The 18,709-nt window shown below is 48.1% G+C and overlaps 1 protein-coding gene across 5 annotated transcripts in view; it reads right to left on the bottom strand.

Moving 5' to 3' along the window:
* Positions 1–6,032: 6,032 nt before the first annotated feature.
* TULP4 (TUB like protein 4) overlaps positions 6,033–18,709 on the bottom strand; it is a 230,938-nt gene continuing 218,261 nt past the window's right edge. For all 5 annotated transcript variants that reach the window (XM_048225871.2, XM_057310918.1, XM_048225873.2 and 2 more), the window contains 3 exons: positions 18,366–18,509; positions 13,017–15,532; positions 6,033–10,831 (listed from right to left, as the gene is read on the bottom strand). In XM_048225871.2, coding sequence (XP_048081828.1) covers positions 10,715–10,831; positions 13,017–15,532; positions 18,366–18,509 — 2,777 coding nt within the window. In that variant the 3' untranslated portion in view covers positions 6,033–10,714. The remainder of the gene's footprint in view (positions 10,832–13,016; positions 15,533–18,365; positions 18,510–18,709) is intronic.

The raw sequence follows: 18,709 nt of genomic DNA on the forward strand, positions 1-18,709 counted from the left end.
CAGCCCTTGGATCTCTATTTTTGGCAACTAGAATAACGAGAAGTCTTTTTTTTTTTTTTTTTTTTGGCAGGACCTTAGAAGAGACAGTTACTTTTGTAAATCACCTACCCAGCCAGTTGGGAGTTTTATTTATGACCACATTTCTATATATGAACGCCTAACCCCTGGAGGGCACAGACCTCAGCAATCCACTGTCTTCAACCCAGATGAAAGCCTGGTTGGCCGTAACTGGTTATCTACTCTAAATTGAGTGAAAGATGTTTAGGACCACCAATTAAATGGGAGGCAGAACCTCAAAGTATTAATTGGGAACAGAAGAGAATCTAGGTTAGAATGAGTCTGGCATTGCCAGTCTGTTGTTTTTAAAAGACTGTGTTTACATAAGTTAGAATTGCAAACTGAACAAGGTAAATGTTTGCATTTTGGTTGTTGGTGGTGGACAAGAGTCCATTTGTGTTGCAATCAGCTTGGCTTTGCAAGAAAGTACACCATAAAAACAAAACACAACTCTACACCTTTGCAGTTCAGCAAACATACTTCAGACTCAAGCAAGGGTCTGGTCTCTCTTACCTACTTGACCAGCAGCAGCAAAGTAGATCTTTTATTCTAGCAGAAGACGGATGCCTTAAATTTTCCATAAAATTCATAGACACACAGAAGAATTTGGAGAGCATCAGTCCAATTTCACAAAGCCTATTTCCTCCTTGGGCCATTGGTCCTATAAGACGCTCCCTTAACACAGGATTCCAAGGGCAGAAAAGTTTGGGAAACACTGCACACTATTTCTTCTCCTTGGTGGTCACTCTGCACAGAACATTAGCATATGGAAGTAAAGGAAGCCTGTTGTACTTAATCAGTGTGTGCAATTACTGCGGAAATATGGAATATGTCTTGGGAAGTAATTTAGTCCAATCTCATTTTTTAGTTAAGCAAAATGAAGCCGAGTTGAGTGGCCTGCCAAGGTTGCACACTCTTGGTGACAGACTCAGGACAGGCTGCCTGATCTCCTGGCTTTCATAGTACCCCATCCTGCCTCTCCATGCTCCCCGAGCCCTTGACTCACTCATCCATCCTGGTATTCTCACTGATCTAACACCCTTTACACACGATTTGTGGAGTATTAGCACTACTCGACGAAAGTGAGTCCCCGTGACCCAGCCTTTCCCAAGGGCTTTCCAGTCAAGCCCGGTATCAGAACTGTCTCCTCCAAAAGCACACACACATAAGCGGACTGTGTGTACAGCACTGTTTGGCAAGGAGATAAATACTTCAGAAGTTTTTAATAAAATCGAAGCCATTTCCAAGAAAAATGCCTAAATCCTGCCGGTTTGCCCCTACTCCCTTACTGGTAACTGGGTCACAGCTGAACAGTGGAGATGGCCAGGAGTGCACCGCGAACCAGGGCTGCTTTGGGAGACCAGGCCCCTGGCAGAGCACTGCCACTCCTGTGGGGAGGAGGAGGAGGAAGTCTGGAGCACTTCACCGCATAGAGCGGCCTCCAGGAGACCCCTGTGGAGGACAGTTTGGGTCCGGCCCCTCTCTCCTGCAGCTGTCTGCTGTGCCCCTGTGGGAGGTTCGGAGATCAACTCTCTCCTTCCCTTAGCAGGTGGCTGGTGTGAAAAATACTGAGGATACTGTTCTTTCTAGTTCTTCTCTTTGACCAGATCCCTTTTCAACCACTCTGTTGGTGACCTTCGTCTCCCCTAAGTCATTTTCCCCCAAGTCCAGGCAGGTCTTTCTTGCTAGCACTTCAGGTCCCCTGATGAAAAGTCAGCTCAACTGGAGAGTTTCCCTCTCTTCTTTTAACTTTGACTAAGTTTCTTTTTACTTCCTCTCAGAGGACATGATATGCAGTTCAGGGGTCTGGACAAGATGAACACGTGGTTTGAAGCATCATATCCCTCCCAGAAGACTGACCGCAAAGGATGAAGGGAGCTGAAGGCAGCCGTCCAGGACAGCGTCCAGCCCTGCCCCGGGTGCGGGTATGGCATCTGTTTTCCTGGAAGGGCAGGTTTCCACGCCAGGCACTGGCTTGCACTCACCAGGACTCAGTACTGGTTCTGTCATTTACAAAGCTCACAGGAGGCCTTTCCAAGAGGAGCTGTGGTTTGGCTGCTCTGAGATTTGCTCCTGGCTCTCTTTCAACCCTGCCTGGCTTTGAGCAAAATCACTTAGGATTTTCTACCTGGAATTTCCCCACCTCTTAACTGGGACCAAACCTTCCCACAAAGGGTTGAAGAAGAGGGAATGATGACATCACAAGGGGTACTGTATTGCTGTGGCTTGCAGACCTTGCTGTTACAATGGAGTTGGGTTGCTGGTGTCATTTTTACCTTTGCTTTACTTTGAGTTCTAGCCTTATAGCCATGCGTTCTTGTGTTGTGCCATGCAGCTAGAAGACTTTAGCTAATTAAAGTATTTTTAGCTGTATCTCCACAGTGTACTGCAAACATAAAAAAAGTACCAGACTCCATACAAAAGTCTCTTGGTATAGATCTGGCTGGTTTTTAAAAGTTATGTTTTTGAATACAAGCTTACTAGTTCTTTATTCCAGAATGATAAATCACCTTTTCCGAGTACAATCTCGAGAGGTCCACAGCATGAAAAATACAACACTAAGAACAGAGGTCACTGGGTTAGCAGAGCCAGAGCCCTGCGCTGCCGCCTCAACCCACGAGGGAGGCCAGGAGGCCGTGGAGTTTTGCCTTCACCGCTTCCAGCCACTGGCAGGCAGAATTTGCCCGGTGAGCCACAGTCCAGGAACCAAGCGGGTCGTTGGAGTGTGGTCTGGTCCAATGGTTTCCTGGGGACACGGACGTCTGGGAATAGTTTGTGGAGAAATCCGGCTGATCCCCTCAAAAAGTCTGTCGCACCCACGCTCCCTCAGTCTCCCAGGAGTTCAGCACCTGCCTGGAAGTGTGGGTGTTGGAAAAGAGAGGTTTCTGAGCTCATGCCATGGGCAGGAAGCCCTGGAAGCCGCGGGGAGACCCACTGCGGTGTCGCTGATGGAACAGAAGGCAGGCTAACCCCACACGGCCTAAGAGGTGACAGAGATCCCGAGAGCTCAATAAATTGAATGCTATGCAGCTTTTAGAGCAAATTCCCTTCCCAACTGGTTTGGGATCCAGGGTCGGCACATGAACCAAGTGGTGCTAGAAAGATTTCCACGCGGCTGGTGCAAGACTTGGTTGGGGTTGGTCATTCCAGTGTTATGAGTGCAGACGCTCTCTTCCTGTCAGAGGAATGTTTTCTCTCAAGATTTAAAGAAGTTAAACATCAGACCAGTAGGAAACCACACGCCTAGGACTTCAGGGCCTATTGCAGTCCACGCAGGTACTTGAGGGAAGCAGGACCCGGAGGACCCCGTAGGGCTCAAGCACAGAAAGAAATGAGTTCTCAGAGACAGCCCTCCCCACAGGAGTCCAGCACATGTTTGCGTCTCAAGTACCGTGATGTCTGGCCTGCTCGCCTTCTAGCTGGGGAAGGAAAACGTAACAGTGCTAGAGTCCTGGTTCCAGGAGACCGGACGTGAAAAGAACAGAGATGAATGGATTTCCCCTTTTAATGACAGGGACTGCACCCCCTACCGGGTGAAGTACAGGATTTTGATAGGCGGTTCAGAGAAGACCCTCAAGATGACACGTGGCGAGGCAGGAAACGCTGAGTTAATTTGGGAGAAGGGAGAGAACTGGAGGCCAAACGTGAAGGAGGCACGGTGCCCCTCAGTTCCCGGCGCACGAGGGGGAATGGAGTCAGCACTGGGCATCCTCTGTTTTGGAGAAGAGTGGAAAGAGAAAGCATGTCTCTCTACATCCTCATGGTTAGTGGCTGGCACGACTGAGATGGCAACCTCAGGAGTAGTTGAGATACTGCGGTGGGGCCAGCCTTTATCATCCAAGCCCCTCCATCCTGTCTGGGGGTGAGGAGCTGCAGTCCTGCCTGCCCCGAAAATGCTGCAAAACCACTGCGCTCAGAAAGGGCTCGAATACAGCGGAAGCTAAATGGCACACGGGGCATCTGAATTGCTGATTCCATCACTTTGGGACAAAGAATGTATTTCATATGGCAAATAGTGCTTTTCAAAGTATTTGGACAGCATCCTGAGAGGTTGCCGAAGTTTAACAAATTCATTAAACTAGGAATGAGTCTTGAAACTGCACTGAAGGCTCCCATGAGTTGAGGGGGGTGGCCTGGACGCCCCCTAAGGCACAGAGAACCCACTCCTTATAGAGGGAGGTGACCCAAAAGCAGGAGATCCAGAAAGAGGAAACAGAAAGGTTGAGGCAAAAGTATTTTTCACAGCTGACATCCTGTTTCCTGCTGGAGTCCTGCTTCTACACGGGGCACCTCGATTGTTCGAAGCTATCAATCTAACAGGAACTTTAAGAAACAACCCTGTTCTTCACATGGATGGCAGTCTCGTATCCTTCAGTGCGTTGAGCAGAATGTTTCCAAGATAGGCAGAGGAACAAATACACATGGACCTGCTCCTTTGTGGACCCCCCCCCCCCCCAGTGACGGAGCCCAGAGCTGCATGTGCAGCTTACTGATGGCTCAATGAGGAGCATTCTCTCTCAGCCGGTGGGAGAATGAGCTCATCGCCTGATGGGTGAAGGCAGCCCACCTATGCTGCCTGCTTTTGCAGAAGACTAAGTGTCAGTAGCTCATAGCTCATCACAGGCAAGTCATCACAAAACCAGAGTAGAAGCTGGGTATAAACTAGGTCTGTTCGTTAGTTAATGTGACCCAGAAATCTTGGATTCTATTTCACAATTGGTTTTTGTCTATGGAATCCAGAAGTCATTTCAACCTTTTAACGCTTCCACTTTCTTCTGAAAAGAAGGCAAAAGACAGCCACTTTATAATGGAATTTAGAGATTTACCTGTGTGTTCTTGGAACAGCAGGACGCAATCTCCATGAAGCAGTCATTTCTCTGCAACAGGTCTTTGGGGCTAGGGTATAAGAGCTAAGCCGACCGCCTATTCTTTTAACGATGCCAGGAAAAGAACACTGAATGCAAGGATAAACATAGAATGCACCCTTTGCAAAATAAATCGAAGGGACTTACTACATTTTCTAACCAGAGCTTTAGAAATCAATCACTCTGGAGACACTGACTCATACTGAATGGCCCCAAAGCTGACATGGGGCTGCTGGAGAAGGCACTCCTACACACGGCTCCTTACAGAGACCCAAGTACAGCCGGCTGTCAGGGTTTGGGTCCCTTGTTTTTGTGAGGGGAGGGAAAGAGGGAGTTTGTTTTCAATCATGTCTCCTTGCTACGTGGTTTAAGTAATGAAGACAATGAATATTAACTTGACGCTCACAACCTTTCGTAATACAACGAAATATATTTTGATTCTTAGACATAATTCAGGTCATTTAGTGTTGTATGACTACTACTATTTAAATCACAAATTTATAGTCCTGTGATTATTTTAGGACATAATGCGTAAGAGTTGACAGTGGTTTTGGTTGTCTCCTAAAGCCTGAGCAATCGCATCTATTTTTATCTCTGAAAAAACCAGAAGGCTAGCTGTGTAAATGTGCATGTGAACTAGTGTTTACAGATGAGCATCCCACGGCCCGAGTCCCTGCCTCCCTCAGAGAGAGGTCACAGGGCACTCTAGAGCAGAGCAGGGAAGTGCACTAAGACTCATTAGGAATAGCAACAATTAACAGTTATATTAGCACTGAGAGCGGAGTTGCTCAAAACCTGGTTTTATTATTTCCTACAAAGTAACAATGAAGGTTTCAATGTATCTAACATCTCTGATCTTGTAGGTGCTATGACAGATGCATCCTGAGTTGAGTCCTCTTTAGAAAACAAGAAAAACAAAACAAACTCATCAAAAAGACAGCACAACCTCTGACCTCTGACAATGATAAGGATCCCAGGGTGTCCAGGTAGCGCTGGCAGTAACCCAGGGATTGAAGAGACAACTGGGAGGATGATGGGTCATGCCAATGGAGAGCGGTGATACCTTCTCAGAGGACTCGAGACCCATACCTGAGTTCTGCACACAAGTAATTTTTTTTTTTTGATCTGCAAAATTTTATTAAGCAATAGCTGGACTTTTACAACTTCAAATCATCAAGAAAAAAATAAGGAGATTAATCCATCTCAATAATAAAGACAGAAAATAATTTGGACAAACCACGTCATTTTGAATGCAAACCATTAATGCCTTCTAGAATACCTCCCACACAATCTAATACACAAAATACATCAGAAGAGAGGCAAATAAGGGTGAGCTCGTTAGAATGCAAGTGGGAATCTCAACAGATCTTGCTTGGAAAGTAAAACAAAGCAGGATGCTGGAACTGAAAAACAAAGCAACACCGGTAGGACTGAGGCGCACACAGCAGCGTGCTATTCCCAAGGTTTGGATAAGAACATGCTGGTGGTCTGGTTTGGTCTGGGACCTGTGCACCTGCATCGTGCACTTACAGTATTAAAAAAAAAAAAAAAAAAGGAAAGGAAAAAGAAAATACCAGTAGTAATAAACTCAGAAATCATGTCCAAATTTACAGTACCAAAATAATGCATTTATAAACAAATGCAAAAACAATACCCCTTTGGTAAATAATACAGTGCCTTTTTCAGTCAAACGCATAACCCATGCTTTTCTACAACACGAAAAAAAATTTATCTACAACAAACAACAAGATCTTAGAACCCTCCCCCTCCCCTTAAAAAGAACTTGTAAACAGAAAATATTGGTACAAGTTACAAGAAAATTGCACAAAGCCGAAGAAATGAAAACAAAATAAGCCACAACCCCTCGGAGTTTCCATCAGCCAGAGCTAAGGGATACACAGACGGTGACAAATCTGAATCGTGTGTGACGACAAAATCCCAGGAGCTCAAAGAACAGTTCTGACACATTTTGTCTCAAGTAACTTTGTTCACAACTATTGACTTGGCCAAGGGATAGATGGCCCACAGAGGGGCACAATGGGTTCCTTTCAAAAAATGTTTTCAACTTGCAGATAATGTAACACTGCAGAAGACACTCAAGAATTCATGTCAGCCTGGGCACGGACTCCTTTGTTCTTTTTTCAACCCACTCTATGGCTTGCGGGGGCAAAGGCTGACTTATTTTAGGGCTGTTCTCCAGGGTGTCCACCGCGCAGGGCCCACGCATGGGGAGGCTCCCGTGTCTTACCTGAAACGCACTGGTGCTTTCGTGTGATTTGGGAGAACAAAGACCATTCCGAAAGCATTTGTTTCTAGAGGTGAACCTGCTGGAGATGATTTTAAACGCACGGTTTACATTCACCAGATAGCTCATTAATGCCGGAAAAGAAATCTTCTCTGTAAAAAGGCAATTATTTTGAAACATACCTTCCAAGTTCGTACAGTGGAATGAGGAGACGGTCACATTTTGAGCCCTCAGGCTGTTACAGCTGGACAGGAGTTGAGAATTTTGTCCAGGCCAGGTCGTCCCTTTCATTTTACAGGGGGACAAATGGAAGCCCGAGGTCACCCTCCAGCTTTGCGGCAGGGCAGGCCTGACCCCAGGATCGAGAGGATTACAAGATGAATGTACATGTTTTTGCTTCTCCTCATGGGACACTCAACTGGGGAGCAATGGACACAGGGGACAAAGACTAACCTGCAAAATTCTGACTGACACTGCCATCGAGCCTTGACATTTTCCTGCTTCCTTGGCACCAATTTTTCTTAGGATGTACATTCAGTGGATATACTGTACACAAATCTGCCTTTGGTTTGATGAGATTAGAGTTGAAACAAATTTAAAATTGGTCTTTATATGTTAATACACTGCTTCCCTCCATAAGGGATGGATTCTTTATGTAGCTGACTGGGCTGATGTTTTTAAATTTAGAGATTCAATGAGGTATCGTAATATTCATAAGTTGCTATTAATTAACACGAAGTATTAGAGAATCCTGCCGTTTAAAGTACTGACTTTAGTAGTATTTAATAAATTGAGACTGAATGAAAACGATTTTTAAAATAAGCGACACCAGCACCATCAACTTAAAAGATACCACATTACGAGCGCCGTGGACGTGGGTGTAAGGACGAGTGGCGGGAGACTGTTTCCGCCCCTGGGCCAGAGTACAGAGCACAGAGCTGCGCAGCTGCTGCCCCTCGGGTCCGCAAACCTCCCCAGACGAGGCCTCTGTCTCCACGTGCCGAAGAGGCCTTTTGGGGAGTGAGCCCAGATTTAGAAAGTTCAATTATTTGCTACAAATACTCACTTTGTCTTCACAAATATATTTGCAGTTTTTATTCCAAGGATTTCCCCCTATATTTGCTCTTAGTAAGAAAAGTTCTAAAATGTATTTTCTCATGGTCTCTGTATCTTAAGAACCAATCCAAGAATCTGGAAAACGGACATTTACTGACAATAATGCCTTCCTTTGCTGCTCTCATTCCTCTTTTCGTTTCATAGCACCTTTTATTTTTAATTAAAAAGAAAATGTTCAAAGAGGGGGCAATATCATTTTAGGATATGTCATCTCAAAGAAATCGACTCCTCTGTATATAATCAATACCAAAGAATGCAAAAAAAAAAATTACCTTTAAAGGATTAATAGGAATTTTTTCCCAATTAGAAAAGTTACAAATTGTCCAGCAAAACACCTTCTATCATATCCTCTTTATTTCTCGCAGCAAAATATGCTGCTACCAAATAACTCATTACAAACACACTATTTTTCTAAATAAATAAAATGGGCATAACTCACCAGTACATAGTAACAAAATAATTCCTAAGAACACTATTAAAGCAAGATAAATAATCTCTTGGACAACAAAACAGGGGAACTGCATTTAAATTATTTTAGAAATAGGCCATAACCATTATTGCACAACTAATAATAAGCATTGAAACATCTTACCAAGCTACAGAAACTCCTATAAAAGAATTATATAATTCTGAATACACTGCTAAATTCTTCCTCAAAGAATTTACCCACAAAGAATCAGGTTGAATATTTTAAAATAAAAGATGGAAAACTCGGATGTTAGTTGAGAGATGTCCTCACCTGTGTTTCTTCAGGGTTTGGAGAGAATGGTGAGTGATCTCATCTTGCTGTGGGGAAGGAATGGGCCAGTTTCTTTTCTAGTTTTTAAACCAAAACAAGGAATGTAAAAATACATACTTTCAAGACTTTTCTACAGTGTCTTTCGTTTGTCTGCTCCAAACAAAGTCCAAGTTGAGGGCGCTCTGCCAGCAGACAGTTCCTGCGCTCCTGCCCCAAACATCACAGACAGTCCCTGCGCTCCTGCCCCAAACATCACAGGTCTGAGCAACTGACAACAGCACACTGGGTTTTGTTATCAGGGCTGAATGTTGCCCAAAGTGTCCCCTAAGGAGGAGGAGGATGGAGGGAAAAGACAATCTCGGGGGATTTCTGGTTTTTTTCTTTTTTGTAATTAACCAGCTAAGTACTATATAATAGTGTGTTCCCAGTGGTTTATCTCCTCAGTAAACTGTACAGTTAATAGAGAACTTTTTTTTCTCCTAGATACAATTGTGGGACTTTTTTCAAAGAGATGACTCTACCTCTATCTTTTAATACCCTGGCAAATGTTTACAATTTTGTTACATTTCTGAACTATTAGAAAACACCTCTAATCAACTGAATTTTAATGTGGCTGAGAAGAAAGGCGTGCTTTCAAATTACTATCCTCAGCATTTTTAGAAAGTGTGGCACACTTTTCTACTGGGAAGGAGAATGCCTTCTGCCACACTTTCCAGATTAAACAGAAGGGGGGAGGGGACAAAGGTTGCTTTTCAGCAAGTGAGTGCCTAGTGACTGCCCAGGGCACTAGGTGACAAGGTCGCTACCCGACCACATGCCAGGATCTCTCCATTTTGTCTCTCACCTTCTCCCGAAGACAGACCTCACTGACCTATGGAATTCTGGCATGTTCTAGAACTGGCGGGGTCTTCAGAGCGAACACCCTCCAGAGAGGCGCAGAGCCCCTGTACTATCTCAGTCACACTGTGCACGCCACCCACGTGTCCATGTGCAGGAGCTCCTTCCTCCCGCATCAGCACGAGCAAACTGTATTTACACCTGCTAAGAGCACCTGGACACAGCCTGCTTCTCCGGGTCAAGCACAGCGCAGCTGCCGTAACACCTTCACGAACCAAGCCACTCTGGGGAAGTAACAGGCCGTGTGTGAGTTCAATGTCCCCCCTAAAAGAACCTGTACCGTCAGGACTTTTGGTTGTCTTTTGAGAAAGTTTTTTGTTTTCACTCTAGTGGTTATGAGAAGGGGGAGTAATAAAGCTAGATGTGTGGAGAACGGAAAGAATGCACACTCCCTGGTCTAAAAGAACAGCAGGCGGGATGGCAGTCTGCCTTCCTTCGGAAGGGCCCCTTGTCCTGGCAGCTGACAGAAGCAGCGCAGTAGGGCATTTCCGCAGCAACCGTGTTTCCTAAAAGAACACCAGGTGCCTCGCACCCTCTGCTTCCAAATACTACCCTTCTGTATTCTCTTTTTGTTTAAAAAGAAAGAAGAAAGAGAAACAATAAGGATTATAAAAGCCCAAACAAACGACAACAATTAAAGGTCAGTCCCCTCTCCTGGGCCTGAGGGATTCTTCCAGTTTTGCTCTTGTCTTCTGGTCCCCAGGCACCTGGGGCCCCGGGCGACTCCTTGAGCAGTGCGAGGAGACCTCTCTGAGAAGGCTCCTTTGCCTCTCTCTCCGCCCCAGACCAGTCTTTTCACTTCAGGCGCTGAGTCACGTTGGCCAGGGCAACCGCAAAGGCCTGCACAGCTGAGAAGGGGTACTGGAAGTCCAGAATGTACGCATTGCCATCAATCCTTCCAAACTGCATCACCTGGGGTGGGGGTGGAATGGGCAGAGAAGCAAAGGCATGAAAAGAACACAAGGTGGGAAACACAACCACGTCTGAGTGGCTCCTGAGGAAAGGGCACAGCCCCATCCAGGAGACAGGTCTGCCAACCAAGGTGACTCTGATCAAGCTGCTTCTTCTTCTATTTTTTTTTTTTTTAAGATTTTATTTATTGGGGCGCCTGGGTGGCACAGCGGTTAAGCGTCTGCCTTCGGCTCAGGGCGTGATCCTGGCGTTATGGGATCGAGCCCCACATCAGGCTCCTCCGCTATGAGCCTGCTTCTTCCTCTCCCACTCCCCCTGCTTGTGTTCCCTCTCTCGCTGGCTGTCTCTATCTCTGTCAAATAAATAAAATCTTTGAAAAAAAAAGATTTTATTTATTTATTTGACACAGTGAGAGACAGCCAGCGAAAGAGGGAACACAAGCAGGGAACACAAGCAGGGGGAGGAGAGGAAGAAGCAGGCTCCAAGCAGAGCAGGGAGCCGGACGTGGGGCTTGATCCCAGGACTCCAGGATCACGCCCTGAGCTGAAGGCCGACGCTTAACGATTGAGCCACCCAGGCGCCCCTGATCAAGCTTCTTGATCTAACTATGAGTTGGTCAGAAATAAAGAGGGGGAGGGAACATGTGAAACATGCAGTGGGAAGATAATGAGCAAAAATTCAGAGCATGGAAAGCTCCACGGATCAAATAAAGTGGTCTCCTCACCAAGGAAACAGAAAGGAGAATGAAAAAATCTAAGAAAGAATCTATAGGCTAATAAAGGGTTAGGAGACACAACGGTCACGGTCAGATGTCCCGGCTCAGGGAGGCATAAAAACACAGTCCGCCTCCCTCCCCCTGCCCCCTTGCTCCATCTCTTGAGCTTGCCTTTGTCATTTCAGTACTTCTGTGACCACATTATACCACCATATAACATGGTATATATATTTATTAGTTTATGGTCTTTCCTCCATTTTTAGTAAATTCCATGAGGACAGGGACTTTCTCTATTTTCCTCAGGGCTCTAGTTTCAGCACTTGGAGAAAGGTTGGCAAACTCTGTGAAGGGCTGATGATAAATGTTTTAGGCTTTGTAGGTCACAGGGTCTTTGCCACAACTCTAACCCCGTTGTAGGACAAAAGCAGCCTTAGCCAATATTTAAGGGGATGGACATGGCTGTGTTCCAATAAAGGTTTATAAAAAGAGGCAGCAGGTCAGACTGGTCCGTGGGTCACCATCTGCCGACTCCTGGCTCAGAGGATTGCCAGGCATACAGCAGGTGCTCAATAAATATTTGTGAGTGAATTAATGAAAGTGAGACTTAAATATGCGAGGTGAAGGGAATTCCCAGGATGGTGAAGAGGTGTGTTCCCAGAATGACAGCTACGCAGCAGGGTTAGAGCTACTATTTCAGGTTGTAGGAGGAAGAAGTGACAAATCACCCAGTGCCTAATGTACCAGGAGGGGATTTACATTATGCCAGAGAATCGGGGAATGACGTAGTCATAAATACACAGAAATAAGCAAACAAACACTGGCTAATTATTATGTCTAGGGAAAGAAAAACTATATAATAAAAAAGGAAATATTAACCATAATCTGTGGCTCAGTTATAAATCATATATATTGGCATAATGGGATAATCAATGACTACGTAAAGTAAGAAAAGGGGGGAGTTCACACGTGAGTATGTATGGCAGTGGGGGTGAAGAAAATAAACCCTCCTATTCCTCAGGAAGAAGTCAACACATGATGTGAAAAACTGAAAAATCAATCAACAGAAGTGGGAAGACATTCGTTACAGATATATTGTCAAACCCCCGGAAAAACAGAGCTGAAGGAACATGTCTGGGAGAGCAGGGATTGGGAGTGGGCTGGGGGCTGGGCAGGGAGGGGCCTGCTAGTTTTCTTCCTGCATCTCGCAGAATCATCCGACTTTGAAGAATCAGTACGTATTGCTTTGATGATCAGTAAATAGAAGTGAGCAACGGGCACGCTGTAAATGACAACCGCGATCCGCTCCACTTAAGAGACAGCAGTGGTTTTCCATTTCTCATTGGGCTCCCAGCAGGCCAAAGCACGGATTTCCTTCACCAGGTTTTTACCCTTCCCTCCACTCCCCCCACCACCAACCAGTCAAGACCAGACAGAGAGATTCTGGCCATGCCCCGGGACATGTTTTCTTACCTGCCGCCCCTCCAGCTCGATCTGGAAGTTCTTGGCCGACTCCTGGGTCACCCGCCCCCCGAAGTCCAACTGGTACACCTGGGTGGCTTCATTCCACAGAGGCTGCTTGTTGGCCATGACATACACGAAGCCCTGGCTGCCCAACCGCCCATCCTCCTTCTCACTGGCTTTCCGGCACTTGAACTCTTCCAGCTCGCTGGCCGTCCTCAGGCTCCGCTTGCTCTTCCAGCCTTTCTTGCTTCCCTGGCTCTGGTTCATCAGCTCGTCCCCACTGATGAAAAGCTCGGGCTCGCTCTCGGAGCTGTCCTGGAACTCATTCGTCTTGTTCAATTTCTTTGACTTCAGCTGGTCTTTCTGACTCTTCACTTTCTTCTTCTCTCTCCCCAGGCGGGGGCTGGAGATCAGGGAATTAAAGTCACTCAAAGTCCGCGCCTCCTTCTTCACTTTGCCCTCCGTGATGGCCTGAACGTTTCCTTCTTCTGCTCGGCTGTCCAGGCGCTTCCGGTTCTTCTTTCCGAACTTCTCTGTCCGCTGGGGGACTGGGCTTTCCGTCAGGGAGAGGACTTCTTGGAAGTTGTCTGTGGTCTCTACCATCACCTCAGTACCTAAGTGGCTTTGGAGGTCGGTGGGCGGTGGGGACACCAGGGGCTTCTCTACCACCAGGTGTGCCTTGGGGGGCAGAGTGCCCTGGGGGTTTTGCACAGGCGGGCAAGGGCTGTAGGAATTCCAGGGGTGCAAGGCGATAGGTGGCAGCTGTAAACTCGAGCAGGTGCTGCTTCCTGGATACATGGGGGGCAGGGTGCAGTAGGAGAGGCTGGGTGGGTAAGCTGGCTGCAGAACCACGGTGGACTCCTGCGGTGCAAACGGTGTGGGGGACAGGGCATCTTTTGGGGAGCAGGGAGTCTGCACTCCCGGCAAAGGGGGTGTGTTATAGCTTCCTGGATACGGCATTCCCATCCCATAGCCTGTTTGGAAAGTGGCAGTAGGACTGGTGGGAGACTTCGGGGAGACAAAGGGCACTCGGGACACATCCAGGTGCTGGCTCTGACCTACTATAAGAGGGGGCAATTTCAGAGGATTGGGCACTGCAGTCTGTGCTGTCCTTTCCTGAGGAATCCAAATGTCCTCCCCCAGCACAGGGTCCCACTGGTAAGGGGGTGGCCGTTTCACGGCCACAGCAGCTTCGGTCAGCGCGGGGTGCCTCAGGGGCTTCTCCACCTGACAGTGCTGGGCCAGCGCCTCGTCCTCGGTGAAGGCCGAGTTAACGTAGTCCGCACGGTCGCGGGCGCCGTCGGGTGGGCTCAGGAGGCTGTAGGACGACTGGGAGGTCAGGGGGGAGGTGCTGGCAGCGTGCGCCAGGCCCGAGCCTGGCTGCGCGCCCCCCACACCCCCGCCCGGCTCGGGCCGCCCCACCGCGCCCCCGCCGCTGCACTGGCTGCAAGTGTACAGGGCCGGAGGGGGCCGCGCTGGGAACTGCGCCGCGCCCTTGGGCTTGGGCGGGTGGGGCGGCGGGGCCCGCGGGGGCTCAGCCAGCTGCGCCGCCTTGAGCGCCACCTCGCGGTTGTTCCTGCGCAGCGTGGCGTGGATGAGACTGTCTGGCCTCTGGGCTGCGCCCCGGCCGGGCATCAGCGGGCCGGCTATTTCGGGGTATGGGGGTGGGTCTCCAGTCGGGATGGAGTAGCGGGGGACCGTCAGGCGATTCAGGGTCGCACTGGTGCAGGGCTGGGGGACCTTTTTCTCGGTGGCGGTGAGCCTCAGGGTGGCCGAACTGCCCGGGCCGGGGAGGGTGTAGGTGTTCTGTGAGCAGAGCATCCGCGTCCGAGGCCGGCACACCTCCTCCACGTTGCCGCTGCTGTCAAAGGTGGTGATCCTCTCATAGCCCAGGGGCGTCTGGTAATGTGCCGCTGTGGGGTATAGCGAGAAGTCGCCCTTCTTCAGGCACGTGTCCACCGGGGGCTGCGGGGGCGGCAGCGGGGGCGGGGGCGCTGCCGTGGTGGGGGCAGCGGGGATGGTTCCCGGGTAGGGGGGTGGGGGATTCATCTTTGCCACCTGGACCTCCTGTGGGGCACTGAACACCACTGCGTCCCCTTCGGCAGCCAGCTGTGCCACTGGCCGCAGGGCCTTGGTGGACTTCTGCAGGTGGTCATGGTCTCGGTCTCCATGGTCCACCACCGACAGCTGGATCGCCCCCTGTGCTGGCGGCGGCAGGGACAGCTGAGCAGGGTTTGGGATGATGCGGCCCATCTCCACACCTCCGAAGATCACCTGTCCAGGGTTGGAGTAGCGGTTGGAGACTGGGTATTGGGTGGCACTCTCACTTCCGTGCTCAGAGGTCCCCACTGCCGTGGTCTGATTGGTCAGGACGTCCAGCTGCACATTCTGATTGGCAAGCAGGGACTGCACCAAGCCTATGCTCTGAGTGGGGGACATGGCCTGCGCGGAGCTGTGGATGGGTGCGATGGGGATGTTCACGGTGCAAGGTGGGTTGTTCTCAGGCACACCAGATGCTCCCGTCACTGGAAGGAAAAGAGAAAAATGAACTGCTTACAAAACAGTGCCCTGAAACTGGGTCAGAATAGGTGATACAATAAAAAATGCAATTGTTATAGATGGAGATGTGTTTGCTGGGGAAAGCTAGACCTTTCACACAAGTTTATACAAAGTTTCCCTAAGGCTTCTGGAAGGACACAGGCAAAGCTTTTCAATGAATATACTTTTGAACCTTCTGAGTTTGGTACCTAGATGGTACCATGGCACATACTTAGCTGGTTTTGTCTTTTTTTTTTTTTTTTTTTAATAATACTTCACTGTTTAAAGATGCTCTTTACTCATGAATTCATAAAACGGCCCGCTCTTTCATGCAAGAAGAGAGCCATGTATGGTACAGCATGACACTCCACTGAGCACTCATAAGGCCCAGGGTCTGAGTAGGGTTATTCACAATTATGGATTGGTTAATATGGGAAGTATTATGTAGCAGATATGTATGTAAAATTTGTACATAATTAAGTTTCTATAAATAAAACCATGTAAAATGTAGTAGAGATACCAATGAAAAGAATCTTCTAGCAAATAAGCATTATTAGGGAAGGATCAGTTCCTAATTTATCTGCTTTTCAGCATTTCAAACAGTATGTAAGGTACAGCCCCTCCTCTGTAAAACCCTGTAAGTATAACCTATTTGTACGAAGAGGGAATTTAATGAAGCAAGAATCTGAACAATGATCTACAGACCACAGGCAGGGGCTCAGAACCACTGTCTTAGACTGCCCTGTTTAAAAGTACCATTGAGCACTGGCAAGTTTGCTTATTTGGGCCTTTAAGTGCTATGTGGCAACTAGTATATGAGCAGGAAACAGGATTTAACCAGCTAATTGTAAAGGCTGTCTGACCTTTTATCAGAACCACAGAATGAAGGCAGCTAGTTCATCAAAAGCTAAGTCCGGGGCGCCTGGGTGGCTCAGTGGGTTGAGCGTCTGCCTTTGGCTCAGGTCACGATCCCAGGGTCCTGGGATTGACCCCATGGCTGCCCTGCTCAGCAGGGAATCTGCCTCTCCCTCTCCCTCTGCCTGCTGCACCCCACTCATGCTCTCTCTCTCAAATAAATACATAAATCTTTTAAAAAAAGTTAAGCCCACCCTTGGTTCCAGACACAGACTACCCCCTTCCCTGGGGCCCTCTAGTGTGAGATGTAACTATCTCCTGGCTGCATGAATCTGGGTCCTGTCTCAAGTGTTTTATTATTCCTGCTCAGATCCCTCCTCCAGATGTTCACCCATCGGCACAGAGTACTGAGGGCAGGTGTCTTCCCTGCTAAAGAGAAGAGTCTGTCACCAGCATTAAGTGCAAGCCCTGAGACAAAATTCTCCCCCCTCTGACCGGGAAGGCTAGCCAGAAACAGCAGCAGCAAAGGCTGAGCATTAGGGGGAGCTGCATTAGTCACATTCTGGGAGCACGGGGAGGGCGTTATTTTGAAAGTGTAAAAGATACTTCTAAATCCAAGATTCTGAAATTGCAGGGGATGTACTATAAAGCTCAAGTGCGTGAGGCTTCACCAAACGGCAGGTTTATGTGGTTGCAAAACCTTGCCCATTAGGACTTCAATAGTCTAGAACACCTGCTCCACCTGTGAGGAAAGCTATAACCATCAGAAAACCAAGGACGGCTACTGTCAGAAAGTACTGTACAAATAATTTTACAGGCAAAAACCTGTGAAGAAGGTAAACAACTGGGCTAAGAGAAGGTAAACAACCGTCCCCCCGCCCCGAAGTTCAGAGCCTGCGCTGGTCCACGTGTCCTTCCCTGTCCCACGGCGAGGATCATAGCCCCTCTGTTCCAGAACCACCAGATACAGGAGAAGTCAGTGGCCCATGTAGGATTCCTCTTTCAGAACCCTTTTTGGTTCTAAGTAGAGAAGTCTTCATATTTATAAAATTACAGGTAAGTATTTTTGAGAAGTTACATGGAAATAACCAGCAGACTACTTAGAAATCATTCTACTCTGTTAATCAAAATAGGGTCCCTTCTCCCGTAGAAAACATTTAAATTAATTTAAGAAGCTATAGATACTTGAAAATCTGGAAACTGGGATTTTAAAAGCTTGTGCCATGGGGCACCTGGGTGGCACAGCGGTTAAGCGTCTGCCTTCGGCTCAGGGCGTGATCCCGGCGTTATGGGATCGAGCCCCACATCAGGCTCCTCCGCTATGAGCCTGCTTCTTCCTCTCCCACTCCCCCTGCTTGTGTTCCCTCTCTCGCTGGCTGTCTCTATCTCTGTCGAATAAATAAATAAAATCTTTAAAATAAAAAAAAAAAGCTTGTGCCAGAATTCACCTTTAACTCAGACCAGGCTTCTGTACACTGAGCTGTGCGTTGTACCCTGGGAGAGAGATGTCTGAACGTAAAGGCTTTCTGTCCTGGAGACGGGGCGGGTTTGAGACACTGGGCTCTGTGGGCGCCACAGGACCACGGGAGTGATGCCGCTCTCTAAACAGGGGCTGAAAGGATGAGGGCTAGCCTAGGGCCAATGACAGCCAGTTTCAGTTCTGATTTTGTGGAGTTCTCATCAGTCTTGTTAACTTCTCTAACTGGGCACATGACTAAGGACCACTGTGAAGATAAAACTAGATGGTAGAATGCTCTGTGGACATGAGGTGTCATGGTCACCTTCATCATCCTTGCTCTGGTAGCTCCCCTCTTCCCCAAACCAGTGACAGTACGACCTTTCACCACACCCACCAACTGAGGAAGTTGTACCTTTTCCAAACCCGAGGCAGCAGGCACGGACTGACGTGCTGTAATTCTCCATTACTTACTACTCTGTCCCCGTCACGATCCCCTAAGAACACACCTGGTAAGTCATCTTCATCTTCACTGAAAACATTTGGGTTGAAGACGGGTAAGTTAACATAGTCCATGGAAATCTTCCGAACCTCCGGGAGATAGATGGTCATCTGCCGCGGCTGGAGATGCAGGAGGCTGGTTTTATAGATTACTGGGCGGAAGGAGGAAAGCACTGTTAACAGAGACGTGCACAAGGACAGCCAAGGCGCCAGCAAGTCACAGGAAGAAAAATGGGGCCGTGGTGTCCCTGCCACCAAAAGGCAGGGGAAAGTCTGACAGCAGCCCTTCGTCTCCCTCCCACACCACTGGCCACCCCAGCCATGCTTTGGATTCCCTAACAGCAAATTCTCT

This window comes from Ursus arctos, unplaced genomic scaffold, assembly GCF_023065955.2.
Source record: "Ursus arctos isolate Adak ecotype North America unplaced genomic scaffold, UrsArc2.0 scaffold_13, whole genome shotgun sequence".
NCBI classification, from domain to species: domain Eukaryota; kingdom Metazoa; phylum Chordata; class Mammalia; order Carnivora; family Ursidae; genus Ursus; species Ursus arctos.